This window comes from Drosophila miranda, chromosome 5, assembly GCF_003369915.1.
Source record: "Drosophila miranda strain MSH22 chromosome 5, D.miranda_PacBio2.1, whole genome shotgun sequence".
NCBI lineage: Eukaryota > Metazoa > Arthropoda > Insecta > Diptera > Drosophilidae > Drosophila > Drosophila miranda.
In genome coordinates, this window is record NC_046678.1 from 952387 (window position 1) to 969299 (window position 16913).

At 34.8% G+C, this 16913-nt stretch overlaps 1 protein-coding gene across 3 annotated transcripts; it reads left to right on the forward strand.

The window, feature by feature from the left end:
- Positions 1-1251: 1251 nt before the first annotated feature.
- On the forward strand, positions 1252-15822 carry LOC108164448 (calsyntenin-1). Of its 3 annotated transcripts, none has more exons than XM_033394422.1 (12): positions 1252-1601; positions 2237-2351; positions 3003-3172; positions 4686-4828; positions 4881-5381; positions 5452-5559; positions 7474-8635; positions 9253-9807; positions 9871-9954; positions 10029-10159; positions 14629-14752; positions 14808-15822. In XM_033394422.1, the coding sequence occupies exons 3-12, from the start codon at positions 3046-3048 to the stop codon at positions 14879-14881; spliced, it is 3009 nt and encodes a 1002-aa protein (XP_033250313.1). In that variant the 5' UTR covers positions 1252-1601; positions 2237-2351; positions 3003-3045; the 3' UTR covers positions 14882-15822. The 3 variants fall into 3 exon arrangements, with proteins under 3 accessions (XP_033250313.1, XP_017155653.1, XP_017155652.1); XM_017300164.2 differs by lacking the exon at positions 2237-2351 and having other exon boundaries at positions 7474-8517; positions 8581-8635; XM_017300163.2 differs by lacking the exon at positions 2237-2351 and having other exon boundaries at positions 1253-1601.
- The last annotated feature ends 1091 nt before the right edge of the window (positions 15823-16913 follow it).

A 16913-nucleotide genomic window follows, 5' to 3' on the forward strand; every position in this document is an offset into this window, starting at 1 on the left:
ATATCTGCTGGTCTCTTCAGTGTTTTGCTTACAAATGTTTTCAAAGTAAACAAAGTTAATAAATGTATGCCAATTATTTTATTGGCAAAGGAATGTGTCGTGGTATCAGCAGTAGAAGACGACCGATAAAGAAAAACACAAATAGAATGAATATATCCTACGTGGGGTTGGTGGCTCTTACTGTACAATTTTTTAAATATTCATGTTAATTATTAAGATTAATAAATTGTAATTTCCATATAATCGCCCTCATTTGATTGACTTAAATATATTTTCTTTATCCTCATTATTTTATTTTTGCCTCCTGTTCCGCTGCGGAATTTAGATTATTTATATATTTCGCTCGTGCCACTAACAATACAGTATATATATATGTATATCAGTTCATAAAAAGAAAATATACCAAAAGGCTGTGTCCTGAGCTGGCCAAACCAGCCATTTGTGTGTGTTCATATAACAGACATATATTTTCACAAAAATATTTGATCGAAACCTCAGGATTTTATTAATAAATATATATATTCGGTTTTCACTTACTTTTGCGTATTTAGCCAAAACGTTTCGTTTTTGTATTTAGTTGCTCCCTTTTTCATACATTTTTATCATCGATATGTTTCATTTTATCATTGCTTCTGGCAAACAAAAACAAATGAGCTGGTTGTTTTGATAAAATACAAAAAAATTAAAATATTAAATTGTTAATGGTCAATAAATTTATTGCACTCACATTTTGAATGAATTGTGGCGGGAAACAGCTGTATTTTTCAGATGTTCTGTTACGCGCATGTTTTAAGCACAATCTGAGCTATTAAGTGCAAATTTTTGCTGTTATGCGGAAAAATGCAGCAAAAATCAGGCTGCGTCATCTGTTAGCACAAAAAAGCAAAGTTATCGCCCTGAGCAATTATTTCAAAGCCGAATTTTAGATTGGGTTGAAAAACTATTCATAAGGAAGGGTAAATTGCCCTGAAATGGTTTCAAATTTAAGTTGTCAAAAAGTAGTTTACTTTTCATTTCGGCGAGGAAAATGTTTTCGTTTTGAAAACGTAGAAATCTTGCGGATTTTGAAAATGGGAGCACCAATTTATGTGATTTCTAAAGTTAATCGGCAAACATAAATGTGTGCATCTATCTACATATGTATGTATATATACATACACTGTATGCTCGTGCCCATAAAAATACCATAGGCTGCCTTTTTAGTATTAATCGGTATTTAATTTTTCTGATCTGAGTAGTAACTCAGCAAACAAAGCGCAGCTAAAAAATTTCATCGGAAATTTTCTTATCGTTTCCATACGAATATCATCATGATTCTGTCTTCGAAAAACTTAGTTCATCTGACGTCTCAAATCTTTAACAGGCTTTACACTTAATTAGAAGCAAAAGCTTGTGCTAAAGCTCTCGTTTTTCAATTGCGGCATTTATGTCTCGTCGGGTTGAATGTATGTAAATACATTCATATGTACATATTTACATATGCACAACAACAGTAGCAGTGTAACAGATACGCTCCAGCATTATTTTAAGATTAAGATACTTGAAAAAAAATAATCGGCAGTTGAACTACTAATATTGATTTTTCAAATCTGTTGTGTGTGGTAAGTTTATTTTTGTTTTATTTTGTATGAACAAAATATTTTTGTGTGCTGCAGCTAATATATCAACAACAGGAAAGGATGTGTAGTTAATTATTCGAATAGACCAATCTGCTTTTTCATTATTTGAATTATCTTTATTGAAATCGGAATAACTATCACAAAATGTGTATCTGGTATCTCATGGATACCAACGCAAAGACATTCGTTTTTGCTGTGGTAGTATTTATATACATATGTTTACAAATGTGTATGCATTTTTATGCATAAATAATGTATATATGTATGTAAATATATATATATATATCTGACATAGACATAAATAAGCAATTTGTATATGCAAAGTTAATATGTGATTATATCCATTTGTGCAATAGATAACTTCAATTTCAATTAATGTGCGACAACTTACATACATATATATGTACATGTTCATCACTTTTCAGTTTATCAATTTTATTAAATTTACTAAACTTAAGAGCTCACAATGCAGAGCTTAATGCAACATCTGACTTTAATGGGCTGCAAAAATTCAGAGCGGCATTAAAATCGAAAATATCTATGCAATTTTTCTAGTCAAAGTATGCACTATAAAAATTTATCATTCAAACAAGATTTTGTTTCTATGAAATTTGTAGAATTTATTCCAGACAGCCGAGTCTGGCCCAATGTGCAAGTGGACGGCACGAAGAGCTCTGCACAGGATCGGCCTGACAGAGCTGGCCCATTGCTTCAAATTAATGGAATAAGGAAGTAAGAAGATTTTGGAGAACAATCTGCCAAATTTTATATACAAATGTGCTTGCCGAATTTAAGAGATCACTTTCCAGCAAGGCGGTCCCCCTAGGCACAAAGCTAAAACCGTGAAAAATTCGCTCAATAATCATAGCTTTCACTTAATGCAGTGGCCGGCTCAAAGCCCAGATCTTAATCCAATTGAAAATCTATGAGCTCTGCTTAAAAACGGTTGGGAAGTACGGGTCTGCACCAAAGGGATTGGATGAGCTTTAGGACCGCGTGCAGACGAAGTGGCGCAGGATACTTCGCGAGCACATACAAAACTTAGCCCAAACGCATTCAGAGAGTGATGAAAGCTAAGAACCACCCTTGAGCAAAATTAAAAAAAATGAAAGATACAAATTTCAAACGTGCAAAAGTAGATATTTTTACTATTTTTTAGAAAATACTTTAAAAACTCTTAAGTATAAATCTTGTTTTATTTTTATTTTACTTAATTATTTTTATATAATTTAAGAATATATAAAAAAAGCACAAGGATTGATTCATTTTAAAAGATTTTACGGGCTTTTAAACTGAGAAGTCATGCATCCATGCATGCTCGCCACTGTATAAATATTAATCCTGTTAATGGTCCTTATGATAACTGTGTGTTTACTGTTTCAGAAAAAAGTTTTGATTTAGGCTATCTATAAAAACTTCTATCGTCATGCCTTTGCACAACGTATTTGAATGCATATACATAGGAGTGGTATTGTGTGCAGTATTTGCTTCTTTCGTTACCACGGGACTTGTGACTTCAAATGAAAACGAGGATGAATATCTAACACAACGAGGTTTGTATAATATTTACCATAGGTAATAAAATGTGGTCGTTTGTACTTTAGATTGCATAAATTTAAAGTTATAGAGTTAAAAGTGGGTTAATTTGATTGTATTTATATGTATATGATCTATAAGAAATGGTTACCATTTCAGACCGATCCGACCAAGCCCGCTCCTACCGCGCATATAATTTGTTGCGTTTACTAGTTTTTTTTTAGTGAATATTCATATATATATCTTCTATTTATGCTGATTACCTTAAATATTTCATATTTTTGCCGAATCTTGGCAAGCTCCTTTCGATTAAGTGTCAGAGATCATTATTTTTTACTTATTTTCGCTTTTCTCCGTTCTTGAGTTCAATATAAGTCTTCAGGCGCTTAAATGTCAAGCTCGAAACAGTAAAAGCATTTCTATTGATATCAATCCAAATATTGAGCAGCGTTTTATACCAAAAATTTAGCATAATCTTAATAATGAAAATACCCGTTTAAGTATATTGGTCGCAAAAGGTTGCAATTAATTTAATTTACATACAAGTTGTTTAAGTTTTCTCATATTTTGAACGCCCAAATCAATACGCAAACGAACAAATACAAAAAACAAACTAGCAAAAATTAACAAAATCTTTTTTTGTATACGTTCTCTTTTGTACAACATTTACAAGCTAAACGAGGGGGAACGTTGTAAGTTGCTGCTGCGACCGCAACTCTACATGTATACCCGATACATAGTCAGTATGGCTACATTGCGCGACAAAGAGTGCGTGCGAGAGCGACAGAAAACGTGTCTGAAGCCTGTCTTCGGGCGCTGCGTAGCCACTGAAAATTGATTTGTTCCTTTTGGCTATATAAATGATCCGATCTGAATCAGATTCGGCAATCTGGTAGATATGGTCATTCATTATGTTTGTGCCCTTTTAGTTTTCTCGTATCTTCAATATTGTGGATGCCACAGATTTTATTCCTTTGTGGGGCCGGAAGGTAGTAGGGCGAAATTTTTAAATACACTTGCAACAGTTAGATGTAACAGGAGTATGGATACAAAATTTGGTTGCTCTAGCTCTTATACTCTTATACTTTGAGCACTAAGCGCTCATAAGGACGGACAGACGGACGGACGCACAGACTCGGCTATTGATGCTGATCAAGAATATATATACCTTATATACCTTACCACAAATCTAATATACCCCTATACTCATTTAGAGTATCGGGTATAAAAAGACAAGAAAAAGTTGCCCGTCGTTTTAGCACCAACTCTTTACTGATCGAGAAACTTTGAAGAGCTTCAAACCTTTTAGGGCTGCATTAAAATCTAAGATATTAATGCATTTCTCCTAGAAAGTGTATGCACTGTTATCATAGTGAGTCAATTCAAAAAAGATTATGTTTCTATGACATTTTCGAATTTATGCCAAAATATCGGAAGTCTGGTCCAGTGTGCAATGTTTGAAGATCTAATCGACCCTCAAAAGTTGTTTATTATATTTATTATTACAATAAATTTGTCTGCCATTTTCAGAAAATATTTTGGAAAAGTCTTACCATGGACTGATTCGGGAAAATGAGACTCTTGTAGAGATAACACCGTTAATTAAAGTCGATGAAGAAAAAATTTGTAACTTTCGCATTCTGAAAAAGCCATATCATGAAATACCATTCGAGGTAAGTTGCTCTGATTACGCATACTCCCACCTGACTTTGACTTTAATTTCAGATTGAATTGGTCAATAATCTAGGAATTTTAAAAGCACGTCGTACACTAAATTGCGAGAAACGCAAAAGTTATCACTTTGAAATTGTAGCAATATATTGCGATGGAACGCCATCGAATACAGCCAATGTTCATATAACTGTAATCGATATTAATGAGTATGCTCCTACATTTCTAGAGCAATCATATGTAACTGAAGTAGATGAGGGACGACTTTACAATGAAATAATACGCGTCGAAGCTTCCGATAAGGACTGCACCCCACTTTTTGGAGACGTTTGCAAATACGAGATACTCAACAACGATGAGCCTTTTGTTATTGATAATGAAGGCTCAGTAAAGAATACTGAGCCCCTTTCTCATAAAGCTTCCCATAACCACATTCTTTCCGTAGTAGCCTTTGATTGCGCGATGAAAGAATCCGCGGCTATCATGGTCAGCATAAAAGTACGGCGTGTGTGTGAAGCAAAATTTGTTGGTATACCAGAGCGAATTGACTACACCGTAAGTATATATTATGTAATTATGTATACAAAATAAATTTATTGGATTATTATAACCTTTTTTTTACTAGTCCGGCAGCACTGAGAGCCTACAATTATTCCCTAATGCCCGCCTAGATCTATGTGATATTTCGTGTAGCAATGAAGACCTGAGCATTCACGCATCAATAGCACTTAAGGTACGTTTATTTAAAAAAGTTTCAAACATATAGTTATTCTTGCGAGTATTGTCTACATTTGTTGTAATTGCATAGAAATGAACTCAGGCAGTGACTATCATATAGCTCTCGTACTCGTTTTCATACAGAGTGGAATTTATACCTCGGTTTGCCCTTTCTTTTATTTTATAACTAGCTAACCCAACAGACATTGTTCTGCCAGACAACAAAAAATTTTAATGTTTTTAATCTTGATTAAATGTGGCTAACTTATGGCGAAGAATTTTTAGATGATGAACTTTTTCCGCCTTAGGGCTCGCGCACACTATAGCTGAAAGCGGAGCTGAAATCGGAGCTGATAGCTGATTTATAAGCTCTGAAAAAACAAACACACTGCACCGGTGCAAGTGCGCACATTGCAGACTGAGCTGAGCTGAAAGCTGAAAAAGCTCGCTGAAATCAGCTCAGCTTAGTTTGATCGATCAAGCATGTTTGTTTTTTCAGCAAGCTGATTGCTGATTTTGTTCAAGTGTATTGGTTCATAAGTGATCGTAAATGGGCTGCGAAAGATTGTTAAGCGAAATTATGGTTAACCCAGCGCTGGGGAATAAGCGGGATTATTAAAAATATTTGAATAATAGTTTTATTTCTATAATTTCTGGAAGGCGATAAATTGGGCAAAAAAGTTTTATTATTACCATTTTCATATGTCAATAATAAATATAATATACTATGTCCCCAAGTACAGTAAACGCTCGAAAGACATCACAATGTTTATTATTATACAAAATAAATAATAATTGAAAAATGTAATATTAATTCGCAGTGGCTTTTAGCTTTCAGCAATCAGATCAGCCGACAATGTACGCACCTGCAAGCTGATTCTGCCTGAAAAAAGCTCTCAGATCAGCTGAGCTTTCAGCTCCGATTTCAGCGCCGATTTCAGCTCCGCTTTCAGCTATAGTGTGCGCGAGCCCTTAGAGGCAATAGATAAGCAGATTTTTGATATTATCATATTCATTTGTGTATATTAACGAATTTTTTAAAGGTTTTTTTTTTTATTCTTTCTTTTTTTTGTTACCGTCTGATACACCTTGTTTTATTATCAGTCGACCCGTGATCATGCCACATATAATTGGCCATGGGACAAACATTGATTTTCCAGATTCAGACCTCATACTTTCAAGGATTGGCCTTGTGATTTGTTAATAGTCAATGCGAATTCAAGACGTCTCGGAAATTTATTTATTATTATTCGCCAACGGGATTGAAGTCTTTTAAACTCAAACGGCAAATCTGTTGGGTTCATCAAAATCCTGGGAATGAGAACTTCCTCACCTTCGAATTTTCCTTTGAGTATCGTCGCGTAAATCAAATTTTTTATCAATTTTCTTACCACCAACCGCGAACCGTTGCACGGTTTTGGTTGGCTTATGTTTCGAAGCAAACTACTACGGAGCCAACCTTTAGGCGTAAATTGGACTGTGGTAAGCCTGGGACATCCAAGGAGTTTAAAAATTCAGTTGGATAGTTTGTGGCCTCGTCTTCATTTGTAACACAGTCAATGATCTCGCTCTGAATTATATATTTAAGATCATTTAAATCTTTATACTTGGTCGCTCACTCAACTCAGTGTTTTTGTAGTTGGAAATGGTGTTTGGCAATACTTTATTGATGAGCTCATCTTTTGTTGTGACAAAGTTACAGAAATTCTGAGAAATGAAATCAATCCGCTCGATTCGTCGACAGGTACAGATGTTCAGCCATTCTTGAGTAATAAATAGTGTAACTAGCACTAATTTCTTACATATGTGTATATTTATTTATGTATTTATTAAGAGATATACATATCTTAATATATATATAGAATAAAAATAAAAAATATATATATATATTTATAAGATAGACTTTTTGAACTATTTTTTTTTTTTTTAGACGAAGCACATATCGTTTGGGTGCGATCGTGATACATCCAACTGCACCTCAACCCTAACCATGAAAGATCTCTTACCCCAAGATTCAGAGTGGACTAAGGATCTGAACTATGATGAAGGTGCAGAACCTATCTTTCATTTTGATGGCTCAGTTGGAGTGGTGGTTCCTGATGCAGTTGTGGACCACTTCGATTTCTCTACGCGCTCGTTTAGCATTCTTTCGATTTTTAGACATAGCAGTCAAAGTTCAACTAATAAACATGTCAAGGAACATCTACTGTGTAGTGCCGATGATCACAAAATGAATCGGCACCATATGGCACTTTTTGTTCGCAATTGTCGTCTGATCCTTCTCCTCCGAAAGAACTTTAATGAAGGCGATCTTAACATATTCAGTCCGGCTGAATGGCGGTGGAAAATTCCTCAGGTCTGTGACAACGAATGGCATCATTATGTACTCAACGTTGAACAGTTTGGCAAGGTTGAGCTATTTATTGATGGTATACGATTCGAAAGTTCCGTTGAGGATAGTCACAGTAATCCGGAGGTAATTGACGATTGGCCGCTGCACGCTGCGCATGGAGTAAACACTACTCTAGCTGTCGGCGCTTGCTATCAAAGTTCGGAAAATCGGTTAAAACATGGTTTTAATGGAGACATATCAGAGGTGAAAATTGCCCTTTATGGTATTCTGACTATGGAAGACATTAAATGTGGAACAAACTGTGCTGAGCACCTAATGTCGCCCAATGATTTAATAGTTGCGCAAAATAAGATTTCGGAATCGGACGTTCAAATCCAGGCGAATGTTCAAATGAACGAAATCTATATTGAAGCGCAGACTAAGCACAACATTGAGCAACTGATGCGTAAAATTCAGTACATCAATATTAAACAAAGTCCAACAATAGGACGGCGTAATATAGAAGTTCGTACATCGCTTGTGTGTAATAATCATAGCTCAATTCGCCTTCCGACAATAGAGACTTATATCATGGTTAACGAACCTATTGTCCAAGTTGGCATAAATGTCGGGTCGACATCGGTAAATGAAAAAATGGATTCGTCTTCAAAAAATAAAGCTAAAAAAATGAAATCACTCTTACAGAAGGATGGATTAAATCAAGATCCGCTAATGGATACCAGAAAAATCACAATTACTGGTATGTAAAATTCTTATCAAATAATTTATGTTTACAATACTTCTATAGGGTAACTCCTTTTTATCCTTGAATTTGATACTCAAAACCCACTATATTATATAGCCGCCATTGGTACGAGATCGAAATATAGATGATTTAACTCTTAGCGTGAGGAAGGTCATGTTCACGGCATATAACCGATATTTTTTCTCAAACTGGTCGTCTATATAAATTTCGGCACGACGGATTGGCTTCCTTACTTTTTATTGTTTTCATTGTTCTTGCAGATCATTAGGGCATGATGGTGTACAAAGGAGTCAAGAAAAGATCCCAACTTCAATATAAAAACAACTATATGAGGTGTATAATTTTTTTATTGCGCTGACTGTACTCATCGAAATGATTAACAGCCGATTCCATAAATCTAAGTCCGCCCTTCTGTCAGTCTGTTTCTATACAAACTAGGCTCTTGTATTCTTTTATTTTGTTCTGTATGTAACTTTGCACAGTATTTAAAGGCAAAAGATAATTACAAACGATCGGGCAAAAACCAATCACAAAGTTAATAAATATATCGAATATATCATACATGTATTGTATTGTATATGTATTTTAATATCAAAATTAATTCTTTCCAGGAACGTCTAATAAATTGGTATCGTATCAGGAAATAAAGTTAGGTGTTCACATTTTGGATAAAATTCACATCGCCACGTCAAAAAAGAATAGTAAAAAAATGAATGCAAAAGAGTATTTGGATTCGTGCAGCGTGGTTGTCTTCCCTTCTTTAAATCCGGATCATGAAGACATTCAAATAGATGGGGATGAATCTTTGTCATCAACAATGGATATTAAAACCAACATAAATAAGGATGGCGTCGAAATGATGGGAATGGACAGTATTCATAATTATCTGAATGTTTTGCGTTCCCTTATCTACAGTAACAAAAAGCCGGCTTATTATCTAAATCGGGTGTTTAAGCTTTCTTGTGGCCAGCTAAGCTCCCAGTATAAAAGTGCTGAATATACCCTTACGCTGACTGTCCTACATCCCAAACAGTCGTTATCCAAGACTACAAATGCCCCACCTCCGCCGTCCCTGTCACAAGTAAATGATGCTGGAAATCCCAACAACGCAGCAGCTTACCACCTGAACGGTGATTTGACAAGAGAAGACGTCAATCTGGCTTCAGGTAGGTAGATTTACATTTTCTCAAACGGTTAAAATAAATTAATTTACCATTTTCCCGTTTCAGAAACTAAGGTTTTCTCATATTCACTTTTACACACCAATAATATACAAGAGCCGAAATCGCACATACACTCTATTGTTCACAAAGGTTAGTGGAATTTTAACTTTAAATTGGAAAAAAAAATTGATAATTGTGCATTTATGTGGTATTTTTTGTTTTAGCTGAAGGCTCTCATCCAACAATGCTTATAATTCTTATATGTGTTTTTCTGGTTATCTTGCTTTGTGGAGTTTCCATTGCTCGGATCAAAAATAACCATAAATATACGGATCGACATCAGCCGTGTCCAAAGGTTTGTATATCTTTATATTTAAATCTATTTATCATATTAACAGAATTATTCGAATTACGAGCTGACTTTATATGGCCTTGTTCGTCAGTAGGTACATACTGTTTTATATATGGATACATAAATCAACTTAAAGAAGAATGCCCGACTTAAATAAGTATTTACAGCCATATTGGTTTTGTACTTGTTCGTTCATTGATTTATTGGTAGCGCACATCGATTATTTGTGCGCCGTTCAATCAGTCTTATGACCCATTAATTATTCGGCGATTTTAACTTGTCGAATAGTAACGTTATATGCTATATATTTAATGATTGTCATTAGGAATGTTATCTAGTCGCATATTGCACGGTTTACATCTAACGCTAACGCTATACAGTTCCGCTGAACGGAATAGGTTCAACAATTATCAAAAGTAAAACCGCTGTATCTTTTCAACCAACTTACTGTGTTTTATGAAATTTGTGTTTTATAGATTGATTAATTTTTAATGAAACAAGAAAGCTTGTGGTCTCTAGGTCAGAAACATTGCAAAAGGGGGGACTTAATTTTTTCCCGGTAAATATTTTTTCTCTTAGCTGCGTTGCGAACAATTCGATACAAAAAAAACCATACAATAGCATTTTTCCAACGGTATTTTATTTATTGAATGTTTTCTCTTGGAGACTAATGACAAGAAGGCAAATCTTAATCTAATATATTTCTTTAATTAATTACAATTAATTATTTAGAGAACGGTCCTAACTGTTATTGCTTGGTGGGGAGGTCTCTTCGCCGGAGTCGTGTATGACTAGTGTGTCAAGTAAAAGACTACGCTGCCCCAGTTCTCAGTATATTCGATTGAGCCCTGGATTATTTATAGATTACTAATGCAAACGTTTCCCCATACTTTGGAGCTATGCACATGTATGTCAAAATTGGTTTTAGAGCTGCATTATTACCATGTAATATGTTAAGGAATTTTCCAAATTCTGCTTCGGAAACGGAGAAGCGCGGTAGGCGGGTACACAGCGGCTGGGTTTAAGTAACCACTTTGAGCTTCGATATGAATTGATGGTAACAGATAATGCTTGATTAGAATTTCAGTACCTCCATGAGCCTTACCATCGGGGTGATTTGTCGCATAGAAGTTGTAGCCATTAAGATGAAAATAATTTTTGTTTGTTAGTTGAGTCTCGGCGTCAATGTCATGTTGATCGAGGAACTGCAAGAGCTCGTATTTGTGCTGTGTAATGCCATTCGCATTCCAAAAAGGTATATTTACAGATTTATATTTGATAAGGAGCTCCAAGAGGAGATTTTGATTGCGCACAAGTTCCTGCATCGTTTGTTGTTTTGCTACCACTGTATTTCTTCTAGTTACCAGCATTGATTCAATTTCACTAGGCATTTGGGATGGATTTACGGGGGTACGTTGGCCAGTAATTATTGGCCACTATTGCGATGCCTGATGCTGCATTATTCCTGCATGGGCTTGGAGACTGGTGCGTATGACTCGCTCGTGTAACTTAACGCCTTAGCAAAAGAAAATCCTGGGGTCGTAGTTGATGGTATACAAGGCAAGTTTTGTTGGATGACTGGGCTTCGAGATGGGGGTTTTTGTTGGTCAAAGAATCATCAATCATCAGGCGATTTTTTAGTTTTTTATAGACAGGGCAACCTCTATAGTAGGCTTTGTGGTTTCCCCCGAACTTGATAAATTTTTTGTCAGATGTGTCGTCTTTATTTAAGGGGAATATACATCGACAACGCAGACTGCGCGTAGAGTGCAATAAGTTTTCGTGTGTCCATATTCCTGCATTTTATGGGTCCATTACGTTTGTGTAGTTGCTCAACGGTGCAGTAGATTTAGGAACTTTAGATCGGGCGAAATTAATTTTTACCTATTGGCATACTATCAAGAGTCAGTTCTACCTTGTACATTGTTTGACGAGTTTTTTTTCTATTTATTATGTTCATAGCTATTTTGACTTCAAAGCCCTTATCTTTAAGTCTAGCTATTATCTCATTGACTGGAACTTTAATTCGATTCCTTTGATAGCCAATTGTAATCCTTTGCTACTTTTAAGTTGGTAGGTAAAGTAGTTAATCTTTTTATCGAGGTATTTGGCCAATTATCGATAGTTATGTTCGTCATGGACTTTTATTTTTGTTTTATTTATTTTAACTTTTTATTATAGACGTGACATTGGCTTTGTTTTCGACAATTTTATCAGTTAATTTTGTAACCAATTCGGTACAATTTGCTGCCGCACATAAATAGGTGGAGGCTTTACTTGCTTGGCCTTAGGTGTTTGAGCGTTACCATCAACTGCTTTTCGGTCACCAAGCGTCTTATTTAGAACAGTGTTTTCAGATGTTTTGTTTATTTTTGGGTGCTTGCTTGAGGGCTGAATTTTCATTTTATTTGCACATAGCGGTCGAGACCAGTTTGTAGAGCTTTGGGGAGCTTGTCGCAATAAGTTGACAATACCGGGCGCTGAGAAACTACCGTTGTTGTTGTCGTTGTCGATAGGCAGTTGGCTCACAAAGCAAAACAAATAGTGACGATTTATTTCTTTTGGTCGATACACATAACCCAGCTCCAACTTCTTTAACCTATCTGTCTGTTCCTTGGTCTCTGGTTTATACCGTTGGATCCCTGTTTCGTTGACGGTCACAAAACGACACTGCAAGTCCTTCGATTTGCGCTTAAACAGCGTCAAACACTGCCCTGAAGTGGTCTCACAGTTGCGCTTGTTGTCCGGTGTGAAAACGCAAAATTTCATGCAGGATATGACCGACGCGGTCTTTTGAGTTGGCCTCTGTTTCAGCTATCTCGGGCACCTTTAATCGGCGACCTAGATTTTTGTTACTTTATCCTGCGTGGTAGGCATTTTTCAAGGCCCCTGAGGCACCATGGATCATCAAAAACCGACGTGCGACCACGTTGAGATGAGTCACCGTACACAGCTTCTAAGCCCTTTTTGATTTCGCTGCGCAGTTCCCTTCTAAACATATGAATCGAAACGATATTGCTCTTTTTTCATTTTTCTAAAATACGTGGCCACACTCCTTCCAACACGTGGTCAAAACAAAACTACGAGTCCGATTCGGCTGAAAGTAGACAAAGTTGACAGTAACCGTCTACAAGAATGTACTACACGATATTAAATCACTTTTGCGATACTGAAACCATCGGGCGGCGAGGCTAAGTACTTGTCAGACCACCCTCGTATACCTCTCACTATCATGGCATGCCTTTTTCCAAAAGGTATACATATTTTTGATTGCTTTTAAATAATTCGAAGCGCACTAATTTAAATCGAAACGCTTTTTGCTACCTAAGTGGATTCCATGAATGTCATTAAATACTACATCAGTAGTAAATATGTACCTACAGATTGTATATGCCTCTCAACTATGTATATGTGTCTAAAACGTTCCGATTTTCCATAATCATCTCGTTGGTAATATTAAAATCGGTTAAAAATAGACTCGTGTCGATTGGTGTAAGAAAATTTTCAAAAAATACGATAGTGGTGCTTCAAAAGCTGTCTACACAGATTAAGAATCATGGATATATACATTGTTAAGTTCGAAACAATTAAATACTGTCAAAGAGACCGCAAGCTTTCTAGTTTTATTAAAAATTGGTAAGTTGGTTGAAAAGAAGAAGTCTTGCTTTTGAAAATTGTTTGAATCTATTCAGTTGAGCGACACTGTGTGTATTTTATCTTATTATATTATATTCTCACTAAGATCTCATTTACCATTTGGAATGTTAGTCTAATAGGAAACTCATCACGTTTGAATTCAATTGGTTCCTTTGTTGTAATTATTTGAATGCGTGGTAGCAAAACATTTTCGTCTCTAAATATGCCGTTGAAAATTATGGATTTGATGTTTTTCATAAATTTTGTAATCACCAGTTGCGTGATATTGCACAGCCGTGGGGGGGTTAAAATTTCAAAGTAAAATAAACGGAGTTCTTATCACAAACTCTATCTTAAAGTTTATATCGTCGACGTCCTCATTTTTTGCTGCCAAAATAGCAATTTCTTCCAGTTATGCATTATATATGTATTATGTGTGTAAATATGCGTTCAAATATATCATTTGGCGAATCAACAATTGTGCAGTAATCTATGCATTATTTTCATGGACACTAAGAAAATCTCCCAGCGGATTGATCTTGTAGCATATGGACATGCATGTTTGTTGTCAACTGTACTCTTTCAACATTACGTGGACGGATAGAGTATCCCTGTACTCTATATTTATCGGGTTCAAAAATGGTGGGTGTTGATAGAAACCGGAACAATTGTTAATAACCTATTTGCATAAATACTAAATGTACAAAAACAATTTCATAGAAATCGGTCGATCCGATTGTGTGGAAATGTATCATAAACACTGATACACGAGATTTTTATAGATTGGATATTATAGGAAATTCTATGGCGGAATCTAATCATTCCTTTTTTTTCAGATTGCTGATGATGGCTTGATATGGGATGACTCAGCATTGACCATAACCATAAATCCAATGCAAACAGACGCTGTTTCTGAAGATAGCTCTGACTCAGACAACTCGGATTCAGAAGACGAAGAAGGTAAGGTATTTTATAAAACTATTATGCATATTTTTAACCTTTCCGTATTTCTTAGCATTGAAAGATGGATTCGCTCACATTAATCAATTGGAATGGGACAACACCAATATATTTTCAACAGCAAATTAAATAATGTTTCGAATGATGGAATTAAAAATGTGTAAATGTGCTTTTAAAATCTTAAATACAGAATCAACAAATATCTAACAGCTTCATTAGTTTATATGTGAATTCTTATATTTACATACCCTCACATACATACATACATACATACATACTTATGTATGTATATGTATTTAAACAAGCATAGAATATATAGTTAAGTGAACATTTACATATGAATGTTTCCGCAAATATTGCTTGTGCTGAGAACGTATAGAAACTAAGTCAATGGATGAGCGCAAGTACCGAGAACATAATATATTTATGTTTATGTTATCTTGGCGCAAATACAGATTATGACTAAGGCATAGTACAATTATAATTATAACCAGCATTGCTAGAGCCATAAAGGCATACAGACATAAATATATACCAACTATAAAACTATACCATTCAAATAAGATCTAAATGCTTGATTTGTATACCCTCGCAAAAGCATGTAACATTAATGAACAAGTCTTAATAAACAGCAACCACATTCTGTCTCTAATGCATAGAAGGAGGTTTCTCCGTCCCCATAATTTAAGGTTCATTTTATTGCGAAATGCTGCAGTGGATTTCAAAGGCCAAATTACACGAACTATTCTTTATGGCAACCGTTATATCTTATTGTTAACTTAATCCATATATATTTTAAATAAAAAGTAAATAGATTAGGCAACATATCGATAAATACCTATAGAAACCTTATTTAATTTTCCTACCATAAACTATGAAATGAGTTTATGTAATATTATATGTCTTTAAACTGTCCATACCCACATAACCGGATATCTTAAACATAAATTTTAAACATTTAAAAAAGGCATTTATTTATTATTTATTGTCATTAAAAAAAAAATTGTTTGTGTAAACATTGCCAGTAATTTTTTGTAAATTGTTATTCGTTAAATAAAAATTTAATTTTAGAGTTGTGTTTAAATATTTCGCTGTAGTGTTACGACGACATATGTATAATGTGCAGTTGTAATGTGAAGTATATTACAAGGGATAAACAAAAACTTTGGAGTGCTAATAGCCATATAACATAAGATTTTACTAACTTACTTACGTAAAATTAGCAACGTCTATTTTTTCAACACTCACACCCAGCCAGCCAGCAAAATTGGATCTAAAGAGTAGAGGAATCGTTGATCTCTGCATCTCCCAGCTCAACTAAAGAGCCAAGATGACGTATATATTTCTTTCGCTCTTACTGCATGCTCCTTATAACAATGTTTAATTTCATATGGCTATTATGGTTTTAACTTATGGTTTGACCATTGAACTGAAATTAATTGTCTACTATATTTCAGTAAAATCGTTGAATTTGACTAGATGTTTGCAACGAAGAGAATGATTTCCGAACCTATTAAATTATATTATATCTATTCTCGATTGTCATCAACAACCGAGCCGTTGAAGCCGTCTTTCTGTTTTTTTTTTTTAATTTTCACCTATTCTGGATGCTACATATGACAACTGAAACATTGCATAGACCCTTCTTCAAGTTTCCACAGCATCTTAAGGAACTGAGCAGCTCGGGAATTTTTCTTTTCTTTCAAGTAGCTTTTTTTTTTTACTGAATATTATTTTTTTTTATTGAATATTTAATCCAATTAAATGATGATCCAGTTTGAAGAAACTTTATTGTACATGTGCCTAAAATATCTCATCAGAATTTTACACATGTTGATTCACAACAGTATCAGAAATATTAAATATATATATTCATATTCCAGTATTGAGGCTGCTTGAGAGCTTAGTATTCGTCTCTGCACATTAGATATGTATTGTAACGCAACTCTTTAAAAATGCTTCAAGTTTATCTAATGTAAGTACAGATATTTTTAAAATAAGCAATCCTATGCAAAGTCTTAAACATCTACTTATTAACAGGTTCAATAGGTTCACAAACATCTGTAAAAATTGACGCTTATTAACTACACAACAATATAATCAATATTAAATGCTATCACACACAAATATTAGTTGCATATAAAATCTATGAAATAAAACG

Bases quoted from the DNA above. Each gene is read 5' to 3' on its own strand.
- LOC108164448 (XM_033394422.1), top strand. From the start codon at position 3,046: ATGCCTTTGCACAACGTATTTGAATGCATATACATAGGAGTGGTATTG. The intron at 4,829-4,880 runs GTAAGTTGCTCT...CTTTAATTTCAG, and splicing joins ATCATGAAATACCATTCGAG to ATTGAATTGGTCAATAATCT. The intron at 9,808-9,870 runs GTAGGTAGATTT...TTCCCGTTTCAG, and splicing joins AGACGTCAATCTGGCTTCAG to AAACTAAGGTTTTCTCATAT.